Source organism: Sebastes fasciatus, chromosome 8 (genome assembly GCF_043250625.1).
Source record: "Sebastes fasciatus isolate fSebFas1 chromosome 8, fSebFas1.pri, whole genome shotgun sequence".
Taxonomy (NCBI): Eukaryota; Metazoa; Chordata; class Actinopteri; order Perciformes; family Sebastidae; genus Sebastes; species Sebastes fasciatus.
The window spans coordinates 24,084,127-24,105,972 of NC_133802.1; the positions used below are offsets into that span (position 1 = coordinate 24,084,127).

Genomic DNA, 21,846 nt, shown 5'->3' on the forward strand with positions numbered 1-21,846 from the left:
CACAGTCCTGTATTCATCTAAAACTCTTCTTTTGCTGTGTTTGCAGGTGAGAAAACGCTTTATACATGTGTTAAGTCTTAATGTTTGTTGTCATATTTTAAGTGTTAGAGAATTAGGTCGCTAAGTTAAGAAAACGGCATCGTTTTTGCGTCCATGAATGTTGGTGTGGGACGTCCCTGTGATCGATGCCTGTGCGTTGGTTCCCGCAGCATCAGCATGCTTGCTGGGAGTTCTTGATGTCTTTGGCAGTGACCGAGAAGTGTTATTCTCCAGGCTGCCAATTGAATTGAATTGAATTGAATTGAACATATAACAGTCACAGATCTACAAGCCCTGCATTAATCTAAAACTGATCTTTTGCTGTGTTTGCAGTTATTGAAAGTATTTGGCACCTGATTCAACATCATCATGACCCAGAGTGTAACACATGCAATGCTTATGTCGGTCTGAACGTGGCCTGAAGACGTCCGAATGCTGCAACTGAAGTGCTTGTTGGATGGTCAAACAGCATCGGAAAGCCCCTCCCCGCCACACACCATACTGATGTCTGAATTGGTAAATAGTAAATGGACTGCACTTATATAGCCTCTTTCTAGTCTTCCAATCCCTCAAAGCGCTTTACACTACATTCCAGCATTCACCTATTCACACACACACACACATTCATACACTGATGACAAAGGCTGCCATGCAAGATACCACCAGCCCATCAGGATCAATTCGAAATGCTCATTCACACACCGATGGCACAGCCTTCGGGAGCAATTTGGGATTAAGTATCTTGCCCAAGGACACTTCGACATGTGGACTGGAGGAACCGGGGATCAAACCACTGACCGTACAATTGATAGGCGGCCTGCTCTACCTCTGAGCCCCCGTGTACATGTTTAGTTATGCTTATTTCTTCTGGTTTGTTTATGATGTGAGGGCAGTACATAGACTACATATGGGAATGTATTTGTGTTTTTTTGTATACCAGTCTGAAGTAGAACAATCCCAGAACTACAAGCCCTGTATTCATCTAAAACTGTTCTTTTGCTAAGTTTGCAGTTATTGAAAGTATTTGGCACCTGATTCAACATCATCCTGATTCAGAGTGTGTAACACATGCAATGCTAATGTCAGTCTGAACTTGGCCTGAAGGTGTCCGTATGCTGAAACTGAAGTGCGTTGGCTGGTCAAACAGCATCGGAAACCCCAGATGTGTGGAGGTAAGAAAGACGACAGCACTTGAGCTTGTGTCTCAAGCTCTCTTTGTTTCATTCTTCACAAAACAACTTCTGTCACTTTTCATTTGTACAGAGTGCGACAGTATGAATGCCTTAGAGGGAAAACTGTCCGAAACTGTGAGCCGTTATCCCAGTCTGAACTGTTATTGCATCTCACCCTCCTCCATCATGGCAGAATTTAAAGAATTTAATAAAATAAATTAGTCTAATAATTTTAAATGTTTTATATACTGTATTTCTACAAACACCGTTATTGTAATAATGGAATCTTTACCTGAAAAATAACAGCTGTCTGATAGGTATGATGTGTAACGGTACACAAAATTCACAGTTCGGTGAGTGTTCAGTACATTTTAGGTACAATAGGGAAAACAAAGAAAATGCAGAAAATATATATATTTTTATTTATTTAGAAAATTATTCATAACATTTAACAGCTGCTCATTGGCCATAATTCTTACTTTAACAGCTAAGGCACTCAAATGCTGGCATATTGTCAATAAATAATGAATAAATTACAGAAATACTGTGTAACCCAATTTCCCCCCGGGGATCAATAAAGTGTTTCTGCTTCTGTAATGCTCCATCATGTGACCTGTTGATAATTTCTGAACTGTAGCTTATGCTCGTTTATACAGGGCAGGCACAATGCACTGACTAAAATACACACATAAGCGGGGCTCAAAACAGTTTGACCGTATTGTCTACGATCGAGTGTGGTCGCATACGCAGCGATAAACACTATCATTAGTTACTTTGGCACGGTTGGCATCTGCAGTGGGAGGCTGCCTGAATGCTGTGGGGAGAAGGACTCACTGTCCAGTCTGTTTTTGTTTTTTAGTACAGTAAAATGTTGCCTATTTCTCAATATAATATTTGAGTAAATGTATGTATAACTTTCAGCATCTGCTCTTGTTGCTGTAGGCTACTCGTCACTGCAGAACACCAGTGAGGTTGGAGTTTGTACCCCGTCATCTGGCCTCCTGCTGATGCTGAGGCCTGCTGCTGATGCTGAGCAGGTCTGGGAGGTACCACTCACACACACACACTCACAAACAGACTCCCCGCAGAGAGGCTCTATACAGCCGTAATTACACTCCTGCCACAGCTATAGGAAGTGGGGCGGCCGCGGGTGGGAACAGTGAGAGCCTCACAGCAGGTGGCGGGGTACCGCGTACTCAAGGGAGCTGCAAAATCAACCAACCAAGGGCCACCACGGGGCCTAATTACTGAGTGAACATGACTAATGATGAATGCTGGTGGTGCTGTGTCCGAAATGTGAATCCCTCATCAGCCGAAGTCTCACTCTTGGGTGTAGAAGTGTAACTGTAGCAGTGCGTTACCGCTGTGAATAGACCCTCCGCTATGCTCAGAAATGACGCTTGGAGAGTGATGATGGATAGCCTGTAGCATGGACCTCGTACAGTTTACATGGCTGCATGATTCATATCATACAGTTTGTAGCATAAGTGGAGTATAATTTCTATATGTCAGAAATGTATGCAGTTCTTTGTGTAAATCGGTGATTTGGAGAGGGTTTATATGCATCTGATAACTGTGTGAATGGTTTCATAGGAAATGAGGACTTATTTAAAAACGTTTTGCAAGGGAGAAGCAATCACTCTGTGTAGTGATCCTCTCCTTGGAGATTTCCCAGTATGGGTGACCAGATCCCAACCAAACCAAATGTGGTACAAAGTTTGTGTGGGACAATGTGGGACACGTTACCAATGCTGAGAGGTAGTCTACAATTTTGATATAATGTCTATCTAACTTAAATAATAAACATTTCTATTCTGCCTCTTATCTTGTAACATCTCTATGCTTTGCCCCCGAATGCATCCATAGATTGGCACATCTCTTTGAGTTGCACGTTTCTTTTGAGACTCACGTGAACTGTGTCGCTTCATATCGTGTTCCCCCTCGTGTGAAATTGAAAAATAACTGGCAAATTTCACAAAAAAACTCAGAGAATCGCTTTCTAGCGGCTTATAAATACTTATAAGTAGTTTCACAGTCTTGGTTGTCGCTGCTCTTTCTTTTCTTTGTGGCAGTTTCCATCATATTCTACCTAAATCTGCATAGTGACTTTGCAGTAAGTGTTGTAGCAGAGATGGTGAACTTTTAACCAGGGTGACACCCTGAAGAAGGCTGTTTGTGCCGCTACGCGTGGGTTGTTACCCTATCTTACATGTACCAGCATTGTTTTTAGCATTTCATCATCAAAATAGCCAATTGAATAAAGGCTTTTTATATTTTTTGCCAGAAGAATGCCTTGGACTCCCCCCTATTTTGAACCTTTGTGTACCCCACCAAAGAGCACCTTCATCCCACTGATTTGAACTTCCGAGCACTCTGGACTTTTCCCCTTTTTTATGGTGAAATTTTAGCCTGCACTTGACCCATGTGTGTGCAGTTTGACAGCAAACAGCCCTGTGATGACAGCCTTCTCTGCTTTCTTCACAGCCATTGGATAAAAGCCAGATTTTTATAAAAGCATCTGTCCTGCAGCGGTTTGACTTTTGAAAACTAGAGCCAATGAAAATGTGGGACATCGTCTCAATATGTGGGGACATGGGACAAGGGATAAAAATGCTGTGCAGTCCCTTGTAAAGTGGGACACTTGGCCACCCTATTTCCCAGTAGTTGTGACTGATGGGTGTTATACCCACTCCCACAAAGGTGCTCGCACACACACTTCACAAATACAGAATCTAATGGTAAAGCACTTGTTTACTATATGAATTTATGTTCGATGGGCTGAATTTCACCAGGGTTTTTCAATCAAAAGCTGACATGGAGCTTCCCCTGGGAGAGCACAGCCTCCCGTACAATCTCCCAGAGAGGGATATAGATGTAGAGGAAGAACAAATGTCACTTTTCTACTGGCAACATAAACGAGGAAGGAGAACTGGCTGTGACTTGAAGCTGCAGGAGTTTGAGGAGCTGTCCAGATGCTGAAAGAGCTCCATGCAGCCTTTCAATTAGTAATAAGAGCTGGTGGCTCTGGAAGGAACTGATGTCGTTTTAACACTGGGTGAAAATAAACTATTTATCTGTTGCGTGTGACCTAAAGATTTCAGTTTGAACATTTCATTTTGTGGTTAATTTGAGGAGATAATTTAATTCTGCAGCCCCCCCACCCCCCCACCACCCCCACCTCCCCTCCTTCTTAAACAGCAAAACAGACAGTGCCTATTTTGTTCTAGCTGTTCTGCTTATTAATCAGATTTTCTCAGGTTTTGCTTGAGTTGACAAGTAAACTGATTTTGATGTCACTTCTTTTTTAGATGTCCACTGTATTTGCAATAAATTGTGGAAATGGCAGGCAAGCAAAAAGTGTTTTTTTTTCTGAGCCATTATCAAGTTTGTTTGAAAGACATATGTCTCTATAAATAAAAATATAACAAGATAAGTATGTGGGAATACTCTTTAAGGACATAGTGAAATGATACTATATGTTATCTAATGACAGGGGACTCTGTGTGTTCAGCTCTAGTGTGGAGAAATTACAATTAGCAGCTGAAGTAGAGTAAATAGAACACTTTGACATTACAAGAATATGGCACTCGTCACAACCGATTCAGTAATTTCACCTCAGCTCTTCTCTAAAGTGAGATAAAATACAATCCAATGCTTTATTAAACGCCCCCACGGTGCTTATTTATTTTCTGTTAGAGGCTCTTAAAATCAATCTGGAGCCAAAAATAACGATCTGTTCATGAGCAAACAGCTTGAATCTGCAACGAGTTGTCTGTCAGCCCTCTTCATGTAGGAGAATGCAGACAAGGAGGAGGAGGAGTTCAGCTTTTACTTTTCAATCGCAGCTCCAGCAGAAGAGGAGCTCAGTCTTTGCCTGCATGTTTAACAGAGGAGTTGGTGCTGATGCATCCTGGCATGTGATCCCACTTTAGTCAAATCAATCGCATCGCCTCTGCAGCTTTCCGTTAAACTTTCCATGCTGTTGCCCGTCCAGAGGACAGCACTTATTAGGAGGTTTGTCTGGACCGTATCCTCTACCGCTCGCTGTTCCGCTGCTCTCCGGCTCTCCATCGTCGACTCCCCGGGTTCAGAGGGACTCGAGCTGGCCTGGGTCTCCTGCACACATGGAGGGAGACGTGATGGACAAATTAGAGGCCACGGCGACGGTCCCTGACTTCGACACCATCAGTGGCAGCATCCCGGCCACCAAAGTGGAGATCACCGTATCCTGCAGGTGAGTCCACTCCGGTGCTGATGCTGCTGGATGCTGCTGATGTCTGCGTCAGGGGTTTTGGGCAACTCCGTGCGTAATATGGGCGCGTTTTTGCTCCAAGAAAGCAGGATAACGTTTTAATAGAATAGAGACTTTATTGTCATCGTCATTGAAAACAACGAAAAACAGTTTAGCAGCTATTGTGGCAGTAAAAGCAAAACATTAAAAGCAAACATAAAAACATTTAAATCAAAATGTAGACAAATAAATGGATCATAAAGTGCAGGTGCCATGATTATGGTTCAGCAGCTAGTGTCCTCAGCCTTTGAGCTCCCACCTTACATTTATATATATGCCTTTTAACATATTGGTGCTGAAAAAGAACTAAACATTTAGAAGAATAAAACAACTTTACAAAGGTATATATTATGTGCGTAAAATCCCCCTCAGAGATCATTGCTCTGCGTAAGAGACCCATAGACAGAATTGGCACATATGTGATTTTCAAGAATTTCCCCCCAATCCCTAAACTTGTATTTGTTTTGTCCTGTTTATCGTGCAGGTTGACGCTTTGATGTCTATTTAGATAGCTCCGAGAAAAACAGGATAACGTTTTAATAAGTAACCTTATACATGTGTACCAACAGGGAGTCCAGCTGCTACTCACAAACACACAATGGATAAACCACACGCAACCTAAGCTCCATATATGCAACCCTTACACACATATACTTTCTCACATTATGTTGGTTACATAAACACAAGATCCTACAGTAAAACTAATGCTGTTCATTTTCTCCCCATAGCTCCCACCTTACATTTATATATGCCTTTTAACATATTGGTGCTGAATAAGAACTAAACATTTAGAAGAATAAAACAACTTTACAAAGGTTTATTATGTGCGTAAAATCCCCCTCAGAGATCATTGCTCTGCGTAAAAGACCCATAGACAGAATTGGCACACAGTGATGTCAAGAATTTCCCCCCATTCCCTAAACTTTTTTTTCCTGTTTATCGTACAGATTTACGCTTTGATGTCTATTTATATATATCTCTTATCTCTGTCAGTGTCTCGTGGGTCTACTCTGCTGTGTTTTTACGCGCGCCAAGTCGCGTGCCAAAGGAGATATCGACCTTGGTGGAGTTTGTTAGCGTGCCTGAGAGGTTTCCCCCGAGGCAACTTGTCGTGTGTCAAGCTGTGTAACCACTTTACAGCATCCTGATGACACTAGATTTGTCACAGAAACGTGAAAACATCAATTAGAACTGATATATTTTTGTCAGGCTTGAACTGAATCCCCTCTGCCTTACCCCAAAAAAAAAAAATACCACTAAGATGCCTCGGCTGGATAGGGTGGGGCAGCTCTGGTTGCAGGTAGACTCACTGTAGATACAGTATGCTGCAGCAACACTAGTGGCTTTATATGGGTCGACAAGTACAGTTTTAATTAAGGTATCTCATGGGAATTGTTGTCATTTTGCCATAATCCACAGTGTTTAGCTCTTTTGTAGCTGCTGGCTGCATCACCATTATATACATGTTAATGATGTGTTGTGCACTGTTGCTGTTGAAAAGGATTCCATAGAAATTTCAGATATTAAAGTATGTTGAAGCCACAGGCGAGAGATTTCATGCTGCTGTCATCGGTTTCCTCCCTCTCTCTCTGTCTCATCTGACATCTTCTCCAAATCTGCATTCTTCTCACTCAAATGCTGCTACCTCATCCATTTTGAGATTCTGAAGTTGTTCAGTAAACCCAACATTGCTGTTGCCATGTATAGGCGACCTTATAACCCCCTTTTGGATATTAATTAATTAGTCACATTTCAAAATAAATCTGTTAACCTTTATAGGGTTGACAGGTTGGGAGGATGGTGCAGCTATGGGGAGAAAATGAACAGCATTAAACCCTAGTTTACTGTAGGATCTTGTGCTTATGTAACCAAAATGATGTGAGAAAGTATATGTGTGTAAGGGTTGCATATATGGAGCTTAGGTTGTGTGTGTTTTATCCATTGTGTGTTGTGAGTAGCAGCTGGACTCCCTGTTGGTACACATTTATATTGTTTTTCCCTCAGACCGTCATACTTTAAGCTGGGCTCTGTGTTGATGCCCCCCGGCTCTGCAGCTCCCTTGTCTGTCATTAAAGTATCTCCAAACAAAGAGTTGCTGCAGGACTTGGTTTGATAGAGGAGAAAAATTCATTCCTGCTCTCATTGGGCCTTGAAATATTGTCTGTTTTGGATGCAGATACTTCAGATGCTTCTCCTCTTTGTGACTTGCAACAGCATCTCAGGTCTGACCTCTGAGGATAGCTTCAAAGATCAAACACTGGACCGCTCAAAAGTCGAACACATGGAATAAAAAGCCACGCACGAAGTCATTTATAGCAAGTGTGTATTTGGTCTATCCAGTAGAAGCAAACAGAAACAATGGGTGTTATGTGGGTGAACAGGAACAGGCTTCACAACTCTGTGTAATTGATTTAGTAAGCCTGAAAGCTCTGAGATTGCAGTGCACATGGAATTGGCTGTGGCATGCAAGCCCTACAGGCATCCTCATAACCCTCTGCCAATATTACAGCAAGCACCCTGACAAACTGGAGGGACCGACGCCCTTATTGAAACAAGTGCATATCGCTGTGATAGCACGTTGTTCCCGGTCTATGGCTCTGATTGGTGTTGCTCACAGGTCGGCCAGTGAGGCGAGCCCGCAGCATCTGCTTCTTCGCTGCGAGGGCTACACTCCAACTCAGCGATAAGATGACTCGTGAAACTCAAGTGGCCTCTATTTCTACATCTGCCGTACCAAATGCATGCCAGCGAATCCAGTTCAGTGGTTTAAGGCCAGTGGGTCCCCTGGTGCTTTTACGGGCTTAATCCCACCCCTTACGTGGCAGTAACGAGAGTGTTCATTAGTTAACGTTGAAGCAGCTCTGTTGAATATTTTAGAGGTTGTCTATGCGCTTTTGCTACATCATGCTTTAATTATGAGCAAAGTAGTAAATGTGAATCCTGCTGGATTGTAGAATGTGCCCTTTCTTTATACCAGCTTACCAGACCGTCTCAGAGTTCCCATGTACAATGACTTCAGGGAAACTGGGGCTTCGGCTCTGCGGTTCCACTGTGGAGCACACTTTTGGTAATGAATGTCGGAAAAAATGTGCACACAGACGGAAACCACAAAGCCCCTAAAGGCTTGACACATGGATCTTCATTTAATGAATAGATTTGTTTTTCTGTGTGTTTTCTTGGGTTCATCACAGCACAGATCCATGGACAGGATGTTGGTAATGATTAGTAAATGCACTGTTTACTGCATGTGCCTCTGTGACCAGAATGAGGGACCAGAGCTGATAAGCTTGACAACCCTCTCAAAGGTTTACAGCTCTTATCAGGACAGAGCGAGAGAAAAGGAATTTCTTGCTCCTGAAAGATTAGTTTTTGGCATCTGATTTGTTAGAAAGTTACCATCCAGGGGAGGTTGAAGGGGAAAAAAATAACAGAATGATTTGATGAAAAGCCCAGATTTTGACACTGTATCATTGTGAGTACATGATTTACACTGTAGTCTAACAAAACCAGCAAGCACAAGGACGTAGCTGGAATTTTTATTTCCCTCCCACTTGAAAACACGTCAACAGAGGGCATATTATAGAAATTTATTGGTGCTTTACAACGTGTCAAAACACACCGCAGGTATGCTGTTAAAAGTGCAATGAGCTGACAAAGCCACCCTCACTTCCACTGCACTCAGCCTCCCATCTGACAGCTTGAACAGCGAACTTTATCAGCACCCGTTGCCCATTTCACCAGAACGAAGACAATGCACCTTGTCCATCTCCTCCTGTTCTCTGCTGTTGCTTTGGCGCTCGCTGTAACCATTCATTTGCTGCGATAGATTGGTTAGAGTAGCACTGCATCCAATCAATGCACCCCATAGCCGGGGGGATCTAACTCAACCGGGTCGCTCCGCTCCCGAGGGATTCATTACCTGGTGAAACACACGAGAGGTCACATGACTGCCAGCATCCTGTGACAAACGCTCGCCGGAGAGGATCCCCGGCGCACAAGGCCACTGATTGCTGCTCCCAGGGGTCAATCTTAAAACATGTGGCACACTTCCTAATCTGAACTCTTCCTGAGGCAATCATCGCAGCAGAGGGGGGAAGCCTAATGAAATCATCAGGACGATTAGGATGTGTGGCGTCGCCGCTCAATCTGTCAAAAACAATTGTCTGAGCAGAGCAATTGGGATTCAAGCTGTGTGAAAACCTTTTGTTTATTCGAATGCGTTGTTATGGCCTGTAAGTCTGCCTGTTGTTGTTTTGTTAATAGCTGTAGATCTAATTCAGTCTTGGTTACCCATTCAATCAAACTCTGTGACCTGTTTTTTTCTTGTTGAAACATCTTTTTTTGTTTTTCTGTGGCAGAAAAGCAAGTTTGAATTGAACTAGTTTGCATTGTGCAAGAGCATGACATATTAATAAAAGATCTCCGTGTAAGAAAGAGAAATTTCAATTTGCAGTATTTTAACTGTGCCGCTCTTTTCATATCGTGTTCTGGGTTAAGACTGACCTGGGGCGAGCTCGCAGCTTTTATCTCGCAGGATGGCTTTTGTGTGTGTGAGTGATGTGTCGCATCTGTTTTGGGGATCGAGGCTGAGAGACACAAGGGTGCCAAGAGGAGGTAGTTTTTTTTTTTTAATTCCAATTTAGGGATGTTAAGATTGCAGAAGGCGAGTCTCACAGGTCGATGAAGCGGATGATTATGCATGAACCCCTGACACAGTGAAAATGAGTTTAGATCCCAGACACTTGGCTTGTGGTGGTGTCAGTGTTATTAATATATTCTCATTTGGGATTTATGACAGCAGAGGGGGATCCCATGGATACACAGTTGTGGTGCCATGCCAGTGCTGTGTAACACTCCGCATGTTGCTTGTGTCATCTGAAAGTGTTGATTGGAATGACAGGAAAAGTCAAGAGGGTGGTGCAGCAATAAGAAATCAAAGCAGTCCCTCTCGGCTCAGAAGTATCAAGCTGCTTTTGTCACTATTTTCAGAGAACCTTAAGGGTCAGCAGAGTATGTTAGTGGATTTCTGTATGAAGGGATATTTGACCTAACATCACAGCTTGTCTGGGAAATGTGCGAGGATTTGTACAAAGTGTGACAGGATACTTTGTGAAGATTTCACATTATGTTGCATATGTTGAAGGTCTCTCCCTCGTTGACAGTCTTAGCCGCCGGCTTAAACAAGCTACTCTTTGTCAGATTATTGTCATTTTATGTAAGAGTTATCTGAGATAATAATTTTTCTGTTAGATACATTCAAGTGGTTATACAGTAGCCAAAAGGGACATTTCTGTCTGTGTGGGTGAGAATGTGTGTGTGTGTGCTTCTGCCACAAAGCTGGCTGAAACATTTGATAAGTACAAATACAATTAATTTTCACTGTAGGGAAATGGATTATCAGACAAAATGTGTGAACAGTACAAGATAAACTTAACCACAAGCTACAGAACTGTGAAATGATTATAGCCTTGTCTAGAAGCTGTCGGTTAGTCTAATTTCATTAAGTTTCTTTCTTATTTGTGTTAGAGGCTTTAAAATTGAACATGCAAGGTCGTATTTTTTGACAGGGGATGTGAAGTACTTGATGTGTTTGGCGTTCATGTGGTGTAAGTCGTGAGAACACCAGTTAGTAGTTTGTTTTCTGCATTTCAATGTTATGCTAGGATCAAGAAAAGGTCATAAACCATAGACTGTATGTAAGAAGTGGACGTAGTCACCATGACGTTACCCATTGGTTTGCGGACCGCCATTTTAAAGCCTTGAGTTCGGCATTTTGGCCGCTGCAATCTTGTTTTTTTGCAATCAGAAGCAACACAAGAGGATGGAGCTAAGTACAACCGAAACGCTGAATAATACATTTTTAGGCGACCAAAATGTTACAATTAACTTTCATGAACTGAAAACACACTGTGAGAGGGTTAAGGTTGTAAGACGAAAACAGGGACAACTCCCAGACCGGACAACGCCGTGGTAGCGACCTGTCAATCACAAGGTAGCCACGCCCTAAAGCATGCCCTGCTTTATGGTCTATTTGACACTCAATGGGAGCTTTTGCGATTTCAGTTCGAATTGGCTATCATGGCCTCTTTGTGCTACTGGCTTAGTTCACTGAGCAGCAGCTCTCGCTCGTTCTTTGGCTCAGTGGGTGTGTGCTCATGAACTAGTTAACTTCTGGACTTCACTGTCTGCCCATTTGTCTGTGTTTTCCTCCATTATTTTGTTACGAGTTGTTGTCTGTGTTTTGTGTTGTCTGTTGTTTACACGGCTAACAGGTTTTTAGAAATGGTGGTTGCCGGTGCTGCATTAGCTCATGTGTTCAACCAATCAGCGTACATTACGTCACTCACGTCACTCACAGTTCCTCTTGTGCTGGGAGAGTATCTGCTCTGAAATAGGAGCTTAAAAAGTTCCTCAAAACGGCGTTCTAAGAACTACGATCATTTCTAGCTCTTGAGGTGCGGACACAAGGAAAAGGGGGGTTCTTAGAACTATGAAAAAATTCCTCCGGTGCGAAAACGCCTCATGTCGTGAAGTCAAATAAAAAGAAAATTCAGTCTGATCTATCAGACTATCTGATGTGAAACTGCATAGGACATATTACCATCCCAGTGTTCACATTTCAGGTGAATTAGTGTCTGAATACTTACTGTGCTAGTTGGTGTTCGTCAGTTCATGCTCATTACGGTTTACCTGCTGTGTGCTGCTTTCACGTATCGAGGCTCAAAATGAGTTCACCACCAGTTGGGCAGCTGCATTTCTCTGTTTCCACCCTATACGGTACGCTCGCAGCTATCTCATCCCTCACTAACATCAATTAGTGTTATCCTCGGAGAGAGTTTCTTTGTATGCTTTATTATCATGAACACATTGACCCTGCTCTCTCTGCTCCACACTTGAATGAATCCAGGCAGAGCTTCCTTTCTCTAACTCGATTTAATGATCAGTTGCTGTCATTTCAAAGCCAAAATATCTATGAGCTTAGAAATGCTTTACTGTGCCTTATTGGGTTCCTAGTGTAGAATTTTAACGTGGTTTACGTCACCAGTCTGTGAAGTATACGGTTAGTGTGTGTGCCTGCAAATATACATTTGCAGCTTGGGTTTTTCACAGAAGGCTAAGTGCAAAGTGCTCTGCCAGGGTTATAACAGCCTTATAGTATCAGTTTGTGCATTTCCCTCAGCTCCTCGCAAAAAAAAGGACCTTTCTCTGCACAAACCCCGAGCTGTCACTCTGTGCAATTAGCAGTGATATTATTCCCTGGTTGGACATTAGTCACACACCAAAAGCCACTCCGAAACAGGGAGTCACAGCGTACGTGCATTCTCATTTATTATACTAGCAGATTTATGACTGAGATTCTGTCGCTGCTCGCGAGACGGCCGCCCAGGGAGTGCTCTGCTGCAGGTATTGTCGACCTGGAGAGATCCCAGGTTGAACAGAAACTGAATAATTAAACAGATGGAGGAGGAGAAGACACCTGGTGCCATCACAGTGAAGGTCAGCAGATGGGTTTTTCACTAATAAAGGGACCAGATTGTGTGTTGAATGAAATGGAGGGGAGTTTTTGAGATCCAGACAAAAGCAACAATGCTGTGTATCATCATCTGTCACTATTCGTGGGGATTCAGTTATGCAATGAAGACAGAGATCATTTCCAGTAATTATATGCAGGAGCGCATAAGATTTTATTAGGGATGCACAATATAGGTTTTTCAGCCGATAACCGGTAATTACCTGTTTCTCATGGCCAATAAGATAATCGATAATTTCACATTTTTGTGTTTTAAAAAGAAGTTAATAACCTCTAGTTTATTATGCACACCTGAGGGCAAGGAAGGCTGAGATGTAGTGAGCAAAGATGGATGATTTAATATCCCATAGCTCTGACCTAGCCGAATCCAGCTGACATCACTTTTGTTAAAGGAAGTGTGCAACATTTCCAGGGATCTATTAGCAGAAATGGAATATAATATTCATAACTATGTTTTCGTTAGCTGAGAATGAGCCCTTCATATCTACAAAGGGAGCGGGTCCTCTTCACGGAGTCTGCCATGTTGCTCCATCGTGTTTCTACAGAAGCCCAGAACGGACAAACCAAAAACTGGCTCTAAAGAGAGCCTTTTGCATTTTTACGTTTCCTGAAGGCCACCGTAGTTCTCCGACACGCTTGTGAAACTGCAGTAACGTGAGCCACAGAGTGCAAAACCGTGGTACTGCGAGCCGCTGTCTAGCAGGGTTGGGGCGATATAGAGAAAATCTAATATCACGATATTTTGGACCGAATACCTCGATAGTGATAATGCAATGATATTGTGTGGTTCACTATTAGTGCTATCACAAAATTTAGACAATAACATTTTTGATAAATAATCATCAGTAATGTGGATATAATGACTAAGTGGGTAAAGGCAAATAATAAAACAACTAGGACAGTCTGGTAAGTCCAGAACATTAGATCGTTTTATTGTAATGTAGCCTTTAAAACCAGGAAAAGACGAGTGCGTAGATGCTGTGCTTGTGAAGTCAATGAAAGCAATTTGGCTTCTTATCGGCTATAAGTTCATTATCGGAATAATATATTATAATGTAAGTTTCCCATTATAGGTCAATAATTTATCGGGCTCAATTTATATCATATAGATTTTATCAGTTGTTTCAATTTCATCGGTAGTGCTCCTTTACGTCTGTATTTGATGATCTTTCCTGCATAATATATTGTATTGTGAATTACAAAAACATCCAGAAGGAAAAGAGAATATTCCAGTCTAAATAATGGGTATCCTCCAGTTTGTAAAGGGTTAGCCGACAACTGCAGCTGCATATATCCCCTGTTTGGTTCTGTGACCATTTGACCCCCGAGAAGCTGCTTATGGCTATATTAGACAAAAGTAGACCTACTGGCCCTGTGGTGTGTGAGTGGAAAGAAAATGTCTGAGAGAGGGCCATAGGGCAGTAGTGAAAGTGAAGCGACAGAGACTTGGAAATGCAAACCGTCCTTCACTTTCTCCTCCCAGCCATCTCCCACTGCCTCTAATGTAATAAAGACACTTTCCTTCCTCTCACCCGGCCAGAGACTTGACTTTCAAGCTTGAATTTGTTGTGTCCTTTTAAGAACCAATGAGGCAGCAGCTCATATCGGAATTGGCCAGCCGCATTCAAGACTATTTAAAAACACTTTCCACTGAATTAGATGCTATTTCTCCAAGGTGCCAATTATGATTTCGACTACTCTAAGGAAGTGGAGGAGATTTAAGGGACTGCTGACAATAAGGCACTGTGGGTGCAGGAATTAATTCTCACATTTAATAGTCAGCCACATGGACCAAGGAGCTGCTAAAATATCTCCAGGGAACTGACCTAGAGGGAGGGTAATATATTCTTCTAAATTACAGCAGCCAGCCATGTTTTAGAGGTCAAATCTCCTTTACTCTTGGTGTGTAGTGGAATTGTTTCTCAATATTTTAGCCAAACTAAATACTTTCTTTGCCACATTTATACAGCCAGAGAGAGTTTGGAGTATGCATTGGTTTGGTGATGCTAATTCACTGTTATTAATTAAAGTGTGCGTGACGAATAACTGCGAGCCTAATTCACTGACGAATGAACACATTACATTGTTAGGGATGATTAGACAGAGGAAGAAAGCTATTAAAATTCTCTTTTTCTTTTTTAAAAAATTGAAATTAGATTTTATTTCTTGTTGTTCCATTGTTTCTACATCTAATAACGCACTTCAAACTCTTCCCTCTCGTGGTAAAATATTAAATGCTCCAGTGACTCGGGGAGATTATTGCACTCAGAGTTTTAATGAAGGTGGAAAGATCAAGAGGAATAAGAAAAGAAGTGTTTGCCATTTTCATTCACGTATTTCAAATGAGACGGTCGTAGTAGAGATCACAAAAGTGCTACAGTATGAAAGAAGGCTGATGGATGAAAAGAAGCTGGATCTAATTACTTTTGTCCTACTTTCAATGAACTTCATCTCCATCAACAAACTTGTTCTACATCAGCTTTCGGGATAATGATCTTCTCTTATCCCACTGAGATTCGTAACGAGAAGGAGTTAACTTTTGAAATAGACAGCCTTACTTCAGTGAAAACAGACGGATTATATGTGATGTTAATACCCATCCCGCGGCACCGTTGTGTGTTCTCTGGCCATGTGCACAGTAAGATGGCGGATTCATTTGCATTGCTGTATAAATCAGTATACCAATCATTTCTTCCTGGAATAGTAATGTTCTGCAAGAGCAAAGTGACGTTCAACAACTCAAATGAAGGCTTGTTTTCTACAGTAACGTTGTGTAAATTGGGAATAGGATGTTCCTTTTTTCCATGTGGCACTGAGAGACGGGATGAGCTGATGGACAAGCTAATTGTCGGAGGCTAATGGATGCCAGACGGTTACAGGTGGATACAAAGAGGTAGTTAGTCACGGATGGCTTTGTTACCTCCAATGATAATTACACTGACAATGTTCCAACTGAAGTCAGGTCAGCCCAGGGCTAATACCCAACGAAGCTGCATCTATCATCCCCCCACATATCCCTGTGATAGAAGATTTTGTGTCCAGGAATGCAGAAATACATGTACATGAGTGATGCCCTGTTGCTTGGATTCAGTCCTGGAACCTCATCTATATTCATTGAAATCCTGCTGCACCCTAAAGGGATGAGGATTGTTCTTGAACGGCACGTAAGTTATTTATTGCCACTGCTCACAATCAGGAAGCAGAAACAAGACATATTTATAGGTTATTGCATATGCTAATGAGATCATTGAAACCATCTGGAAAATGTCTCATCTAAAATGTTGCGTTAGATGATTGATGATAGGACTCATTTGTAGCACTGTCTTATGTTTTAAAAGCTTTGTTAGATCTTGCATGGTGACAAAAGGAAATACTAAAGGGAATTACTTGAGTTGATGGAGGAAACTTCCCTCCGTCTCCCAAAAAAAACACACAAAATCCAGTCTGGCAGAGGCCAAAAATAAAGATTGAAAGAGTAATAGTAATGCTGATTGCGGCTTTTATCCTGAACGAGTCAATGAGCCAATCGGAGTGTGTGGCGGCTTGAAAAGGTGTTGGATGATGATCAACATCGGGGAACTAGATATAGCAAGGCTGTGCTTTTATTTTAGGGTTTAGAGGATTTAGCGTGTGGGAAATGCTGTTAGGTATCCTGGCATGCCTGTTTTCTTTGATGGTGGTTCAAATTGAGGGAGTCTGAATGAGTATGACTTACGTACCCATACTGCTGCATCAGACTGATACTCATAACATTATGAACACATGGGACTCTCTTTTTGCAGGATGGAAGCTACACAAGCTTTGAATCTAACCTTGCTCATGGATGCATGCTGATGAACCAGTTCGATGTATTGATCCATGTTGCTGTAAACAATGAAGTAAATCCTCATATGTAGTGTGTGCTGTGGCTCGTTGCTTTCTACCCTGAGGCCGGAGTCACCAGGACGAAAACCGCCGGACTCCTCACCTTCACTCTGCAGTACTACTAAGCAGCTGATTACGTCACACTTTAGAAAACTCCAGAATAGCCTACAATTTATTCAGATGAAAGTTGCTCATATGGTGGTACGTGGTAAGAGATTTTTTTACCCATATCACATATGCAACTAATGATTATTTTCATTATCAATTAATCTGCCAATTATTTTCTTGATTTATTTTTTTGTCAGTAAAATGAGCCGATAATGACGTCTTCATGTTAATAGTTTTGTGTGACCAGCAGTCCAAAATGCAAATAATTTATATCCAGTTTATTTTCTTACAAGAGAAAGAAAAGCACAAAATCCTCACATCTGAGAAGCTGCAACCTCAAAATATTTAAATTTAAATACTTACATTTTTGATAGTTATGAATTATCAAAATAGTTGCCAATTGAATTTTTGCTGATCAGTTAAAGGAACCAAGTGTAACATTTCGGGGGAATATTGTGTCTTCGTTAGAACGATTCCTTCATATCTACATAGGGAGCGGGTCCTCTTCACGGAGTCCGACATGTTGCACCGCTTTATGGTCTATTTGACTCTAAATGGGACCATAATTTACTAAATGAACATCATGCTGTAAAAGCATTGAGCGATTGAGACCATAAACTCATGTTTACAATGTTTACTGAGGTAATAAATCAAGTGAGAAGTAGGGTCATTTTCTTATAGACTTCTATACAATCAGACTTCTTTTTGCAACCAGAGGAGTCGCCCCCTGCTGGCTGTTAGAAAGAATGCAAGTTTAAGGCACTTCAGCATTGGCTTCACTTTTCAGACCCGGAGTTGGCCCACTGGTACTGAGACTTTTGTAATTTGTTTTTTGACATAATGTCTCAAATCATGATAATACAAAGAATAATTTCTGAATGTGAGTCATTTTCTTCATTGTATTTCTGTTGTTTCTGTGACCACTATATCAAAATTGCTGCACATCCTGATGTTGTTCTTGTGGTCTTGTCAAAATGTTCTCCATCCTTTGCTGTGTGACATACAAGAGGCGGTCCATATAGCATATCAAAACTAAATCAAGAGCCAGAGTAATTAAATCCCCATTGAAAAGGCAAGTTTAAGAGTAGGTCCTGTTAGGTTGCAGCAGCACGTGTGAGTATTTGTCACTTTGTCACTGTTCTGTTCATCGCTGCCATTATATCTGTTAACAAGTTACCTTCACAAAAGAGGTTGTTCAGTGTTTTTGGTACCGTCTGTTTGTTTGTTCTTTTGGTTCTAAGCAACATTTCTCAAAGCCCATCCTGTCTTTGTGAACATGAATCACTTTTATCCAAAGCTGAAAGCAATAGGCTAATGAACAAGTGCACATTCTTGAATTCTTTCAAGAATACTTAATTTTGAGGTGGACAGCTGTTGACATTTTTGCTCTTTTTTTTGAAACGCTACACTTACTGGAATTTAAAAACATCTGGCACATCGATGCCATGATTGTCTGCGGCCTTGGCAAAGGAATGCACGCACTCCGTAGCGGCGAACTGTTTTCACTGGTACCTGTGCACTGAGTCCTCTGTGTCTTGTCACTGAGCTTTAATGTGCTTACTGTACTGCTCACGTTTCTAAGGGAAAACTCAAGGACAGTATGGTTCAAGTGTGGTCTTGAATTACCATGCAATTATTTAGTAGCTCTTTGCAAATGGTATTTTTCCCAACTGTTACACAACAGGAAATTCAAATTCAGTGATATTAATTGGACTAAGAATTTTAATTTCAATGTGTGTCTGTTTCCTTCTCTTGCAGGGATCTTTTGGACCGAGACACTTTCTCCAAATCCGACCCGTGTAAGTTTTCAGCTTTTTATGATGCTAATTGCAGTTTAGCTGTTCCTAGCTCAGAATACGGTTCAATGACACCTCCTCTCCTTTTGCGAAGCTTTACTTTTTTATTTTTGCTGAGCCCAACTTTGATTCAGTTTACTCTGCTATTTCAAAGTGTTCCTTCAATAACTGCATATCATTTGCACAGTAATGCGACAACCTTTCCTCACTGAGAGCTACAGAAAGTACCTTAATGCATGCAGGGCATAAACGGCAGCCTTTGAATACAAATGGGTATCTTTTGGTGGGGAACCGCCATAAAGACATTTTCTTTGATACTCCCTGAAGGATTGAGGAGACATTTATCATAATAGGGAGGAGGTTCAAGCCCTTTGTGTAAATAAGCTACCGGGGAAATATCACACTCGGCCTGTTTTGTATTCGCCTGAAGATGAACCCTGGGAGATATGCCAGGTCACGTCATGTTCACCTGCCTCAGCTTCATTTGAAGTTGCAAAACCTAATGGGAATCAGGAGAATCCTACTGTTAAGAAATTGTGTTTTGATTACACGGCTTAAATTGTGCTCCAGGAGCCTTCAATCTTGCTTCAGAGCTTTGTTCTTTGCATTTGAACATTATAGCCAGAATTTGATGCAGCGCAGCATCATCAAGCTCGCCTCTTGACAATGTATTCCTCTGCTCTCTCTCTCTCCCTCCCCCTCCTCTCTTCTCAGTGGTGGTGTTGTACACGCAGGGCGTCGAGTCCAAACAGTGGAGAGAGGTAAGACATCACAGCCGTCAACACAACTCAATCAGCCTGTCTGCTCTCCATGACAGCCCCGCTCTCTGTTTACACCCCCACCCCTTCCTCCCCTGCTCTCCCTCAAGGTAAATGCTGTGAGTGCCAATCATTTGTAATTGATTGACCCTGCGAATATCCGAGCGCTGGTCAGCACTGTGTTAGCTGTGACTGATTAGCTGATTAAGGTGGCAGCTACTTGTATCGATAAAGATTTGCCTCTGCACCACTGGGCCTTAATTAGACCAGAGAGGCTGATAAAATAGAGGAGGGCAGAGATCATGGCAATGCAAAGGATCCCTTTGGGATTTGCATCTGTAATTCAATGGATGGACATACAGAGAAATGACAATTTAAATGGTAACTTTGGTATTTTTCAAAGCCCTATTTTCCCATGTTTTTGCGTTTTTGTGATTAATGGGGACAACAATTTCAGAAATTAGTCCAGTATTGAAGGATAATGCTGTAACCATCAGCCGCGAAACGAGCTGCGAGGGCAAGTGAGCAGCGTTTTGACAGGCTCAGATTATTATTATTATAAGTGTCTGATAGCATTATGGAAACACTGCAGAGAAGTGAAGCTTTTTTCTTACCTTTCACTTGATCCCATCTGTTTGTTATTGTGTCCAAGTCCCGCTCAAGGAGAAATCTCGTTGTGAAATGTGAATATTCGTATCCTCTGGCTCCAATAAATATGGGCGACCATCGAATTCAGTGACCTCATCCACGTTGGTGAAATCATCTAAATAGTCAACCATGACATTTTTAGTTTGATGCAATAACATGGGAAAATAGGGTCCAGGTTGAAAAATACCGAAGTTACCCTCTAGATTTTATCTCAATATTATATGGAGGGGAATATTTGTTAATTCAAGATTCTTTTTACACTCTGATAGTCTTTTGATCGAAGGCATCCCAACTGTTCTTTGTGAACATAATATTTTGCTTCTGCTTTCACACTCTGACTGAATAGTGCTATGTTTATTGACTCCCAGAGACCTTGGTGTCACACCGGTGCACCGTGGTGTGACACAACAGATTTCGGAGTTGGAAACACTCGGCTCCAATACACAAATGTCTGTTATAATCTGTGTTTTGGTGGTCGTGGGTGCTTGAAAAGGGAGGAACATGGATTTCAACATAGATGAGAGACATTAACACACACACACACACACACACACACACACACACACACACACACACACTAATGTTTGACCTGCTATACTTGAGAGTACCATCACTGACATAATATATTGCCTAACCTTAACCGTAACCATAACCATAGCCATAACCCAAACCTAAAACCAGGTCTTAAAGGGTAACTTTGGTATTTTTCCTGGACCCTATTTTCCCATGTCTAAGGGACTAATAGGGACAACAATTTTTGAGCTTGGTCCAGTATTGAGGGAGAATGCTGAAATGAGCTGCGAGGGCACATGAGCAGCGTCAGTTTAACGTTACATCCGCTTAAAGTGTTTGTTTTTGCCACTGACAGGCTCAGATTGTTATTATAAGTGTCTGACAACATTATGGAAAGGACCCTACAGAGAAACACAACATTTTTCTTTACCTTTTGCCTGATCCGGTCTGTTTGTTATTCCATCCAAGTCCCGCTCAAGGAGAAGTCTCGTTGTGAAATCTGAATATCGGGCAGCAACACATCCCACTCTTTACAGCATTCATCCTCTGTGGGCGCATACAGGGTCAAAGCACCCACAGGAACCAGTCTCCCAAGCTTCGCGGCTTTGCAGCAGCTGGTTCACCCTCCTTTGCCTGTTGCCCCTCTCTCTCTCCTCGTTCACTCTTCAATTTGTAGGAGCTCTTCTTCCGTATACTTTGGCTCAAATAAATACAGACAGCCATCGAATTCAAAGCCCTCATCTACATTATTGAAATCATCTAAATATTCAGCCATGACATTGAAAATCCTTTAGATAACACTAAGCTACGCTTTCTGTACTCCAACACAACAAACTCTGCCCGGCCGGCACTCACGTTTCTACCATGGATGTATTCCACTATTCCACCGTTGCCTTCCGGCAACACGTCACCTTGCCAGATTTCAGAACGAGACTTTTCCTTGAGCGAAGTAATGTCAGACACTTATAATAACAATCGGAGCCTGTCATGGCAAAAACAAGCACATTTAGTGGAGGTAAATTGTGCCAGGTTGCCCCCATAGGATTACAACGCAGCTCGAAAGCTCAATACTGGACCAATTTCAGAAATTGTTGTCCCCATTAGTCAGTCATTAGTCAGTCAGACA

The 21,846-nt window shown here is 41.9% G+C and overlaps 1 protein-coding gene across 4 annotated transcripts in view; it reads left to right on the plus strand.

Annotated features, from left to right (window-relative positions):
• The window catches only part of cpne5a (copine Va), a 115,196-nt gene that overhangs the window by 17,843 nt on the left and 75,507 nt on the right, over positions 1–21,846 (plus strand). For 2 of the 4 annotated variants that reach the window (XM_074644536.1, XM_074644537.1), the window contains exons 1-3: positions 5,002–5,445; positions 18,764–18,804; positions 19,516–19,562. In XM_074644536.1, the coding sequence (XP_074500637.1) occupies positions 5,336–5,445; positions 18,764–18,804; positions 19,516–19,562 (198 nt within the window). In that variant the 5' untranslated portion in view covers positions 5,002–5,335. Of the gene's footprint in view, positions 1–372; positions 556–1,050; positions 1,212–2,153; positions 2,258–5,001; positions 5,446–18,763; positions 18,805–19,515; positions 19,563–21,846 lie in introns of those variants that run through there. The other 2 variants (XM_074644538.1, XM_074644539.1) reach the window with 2 other exon arrangements.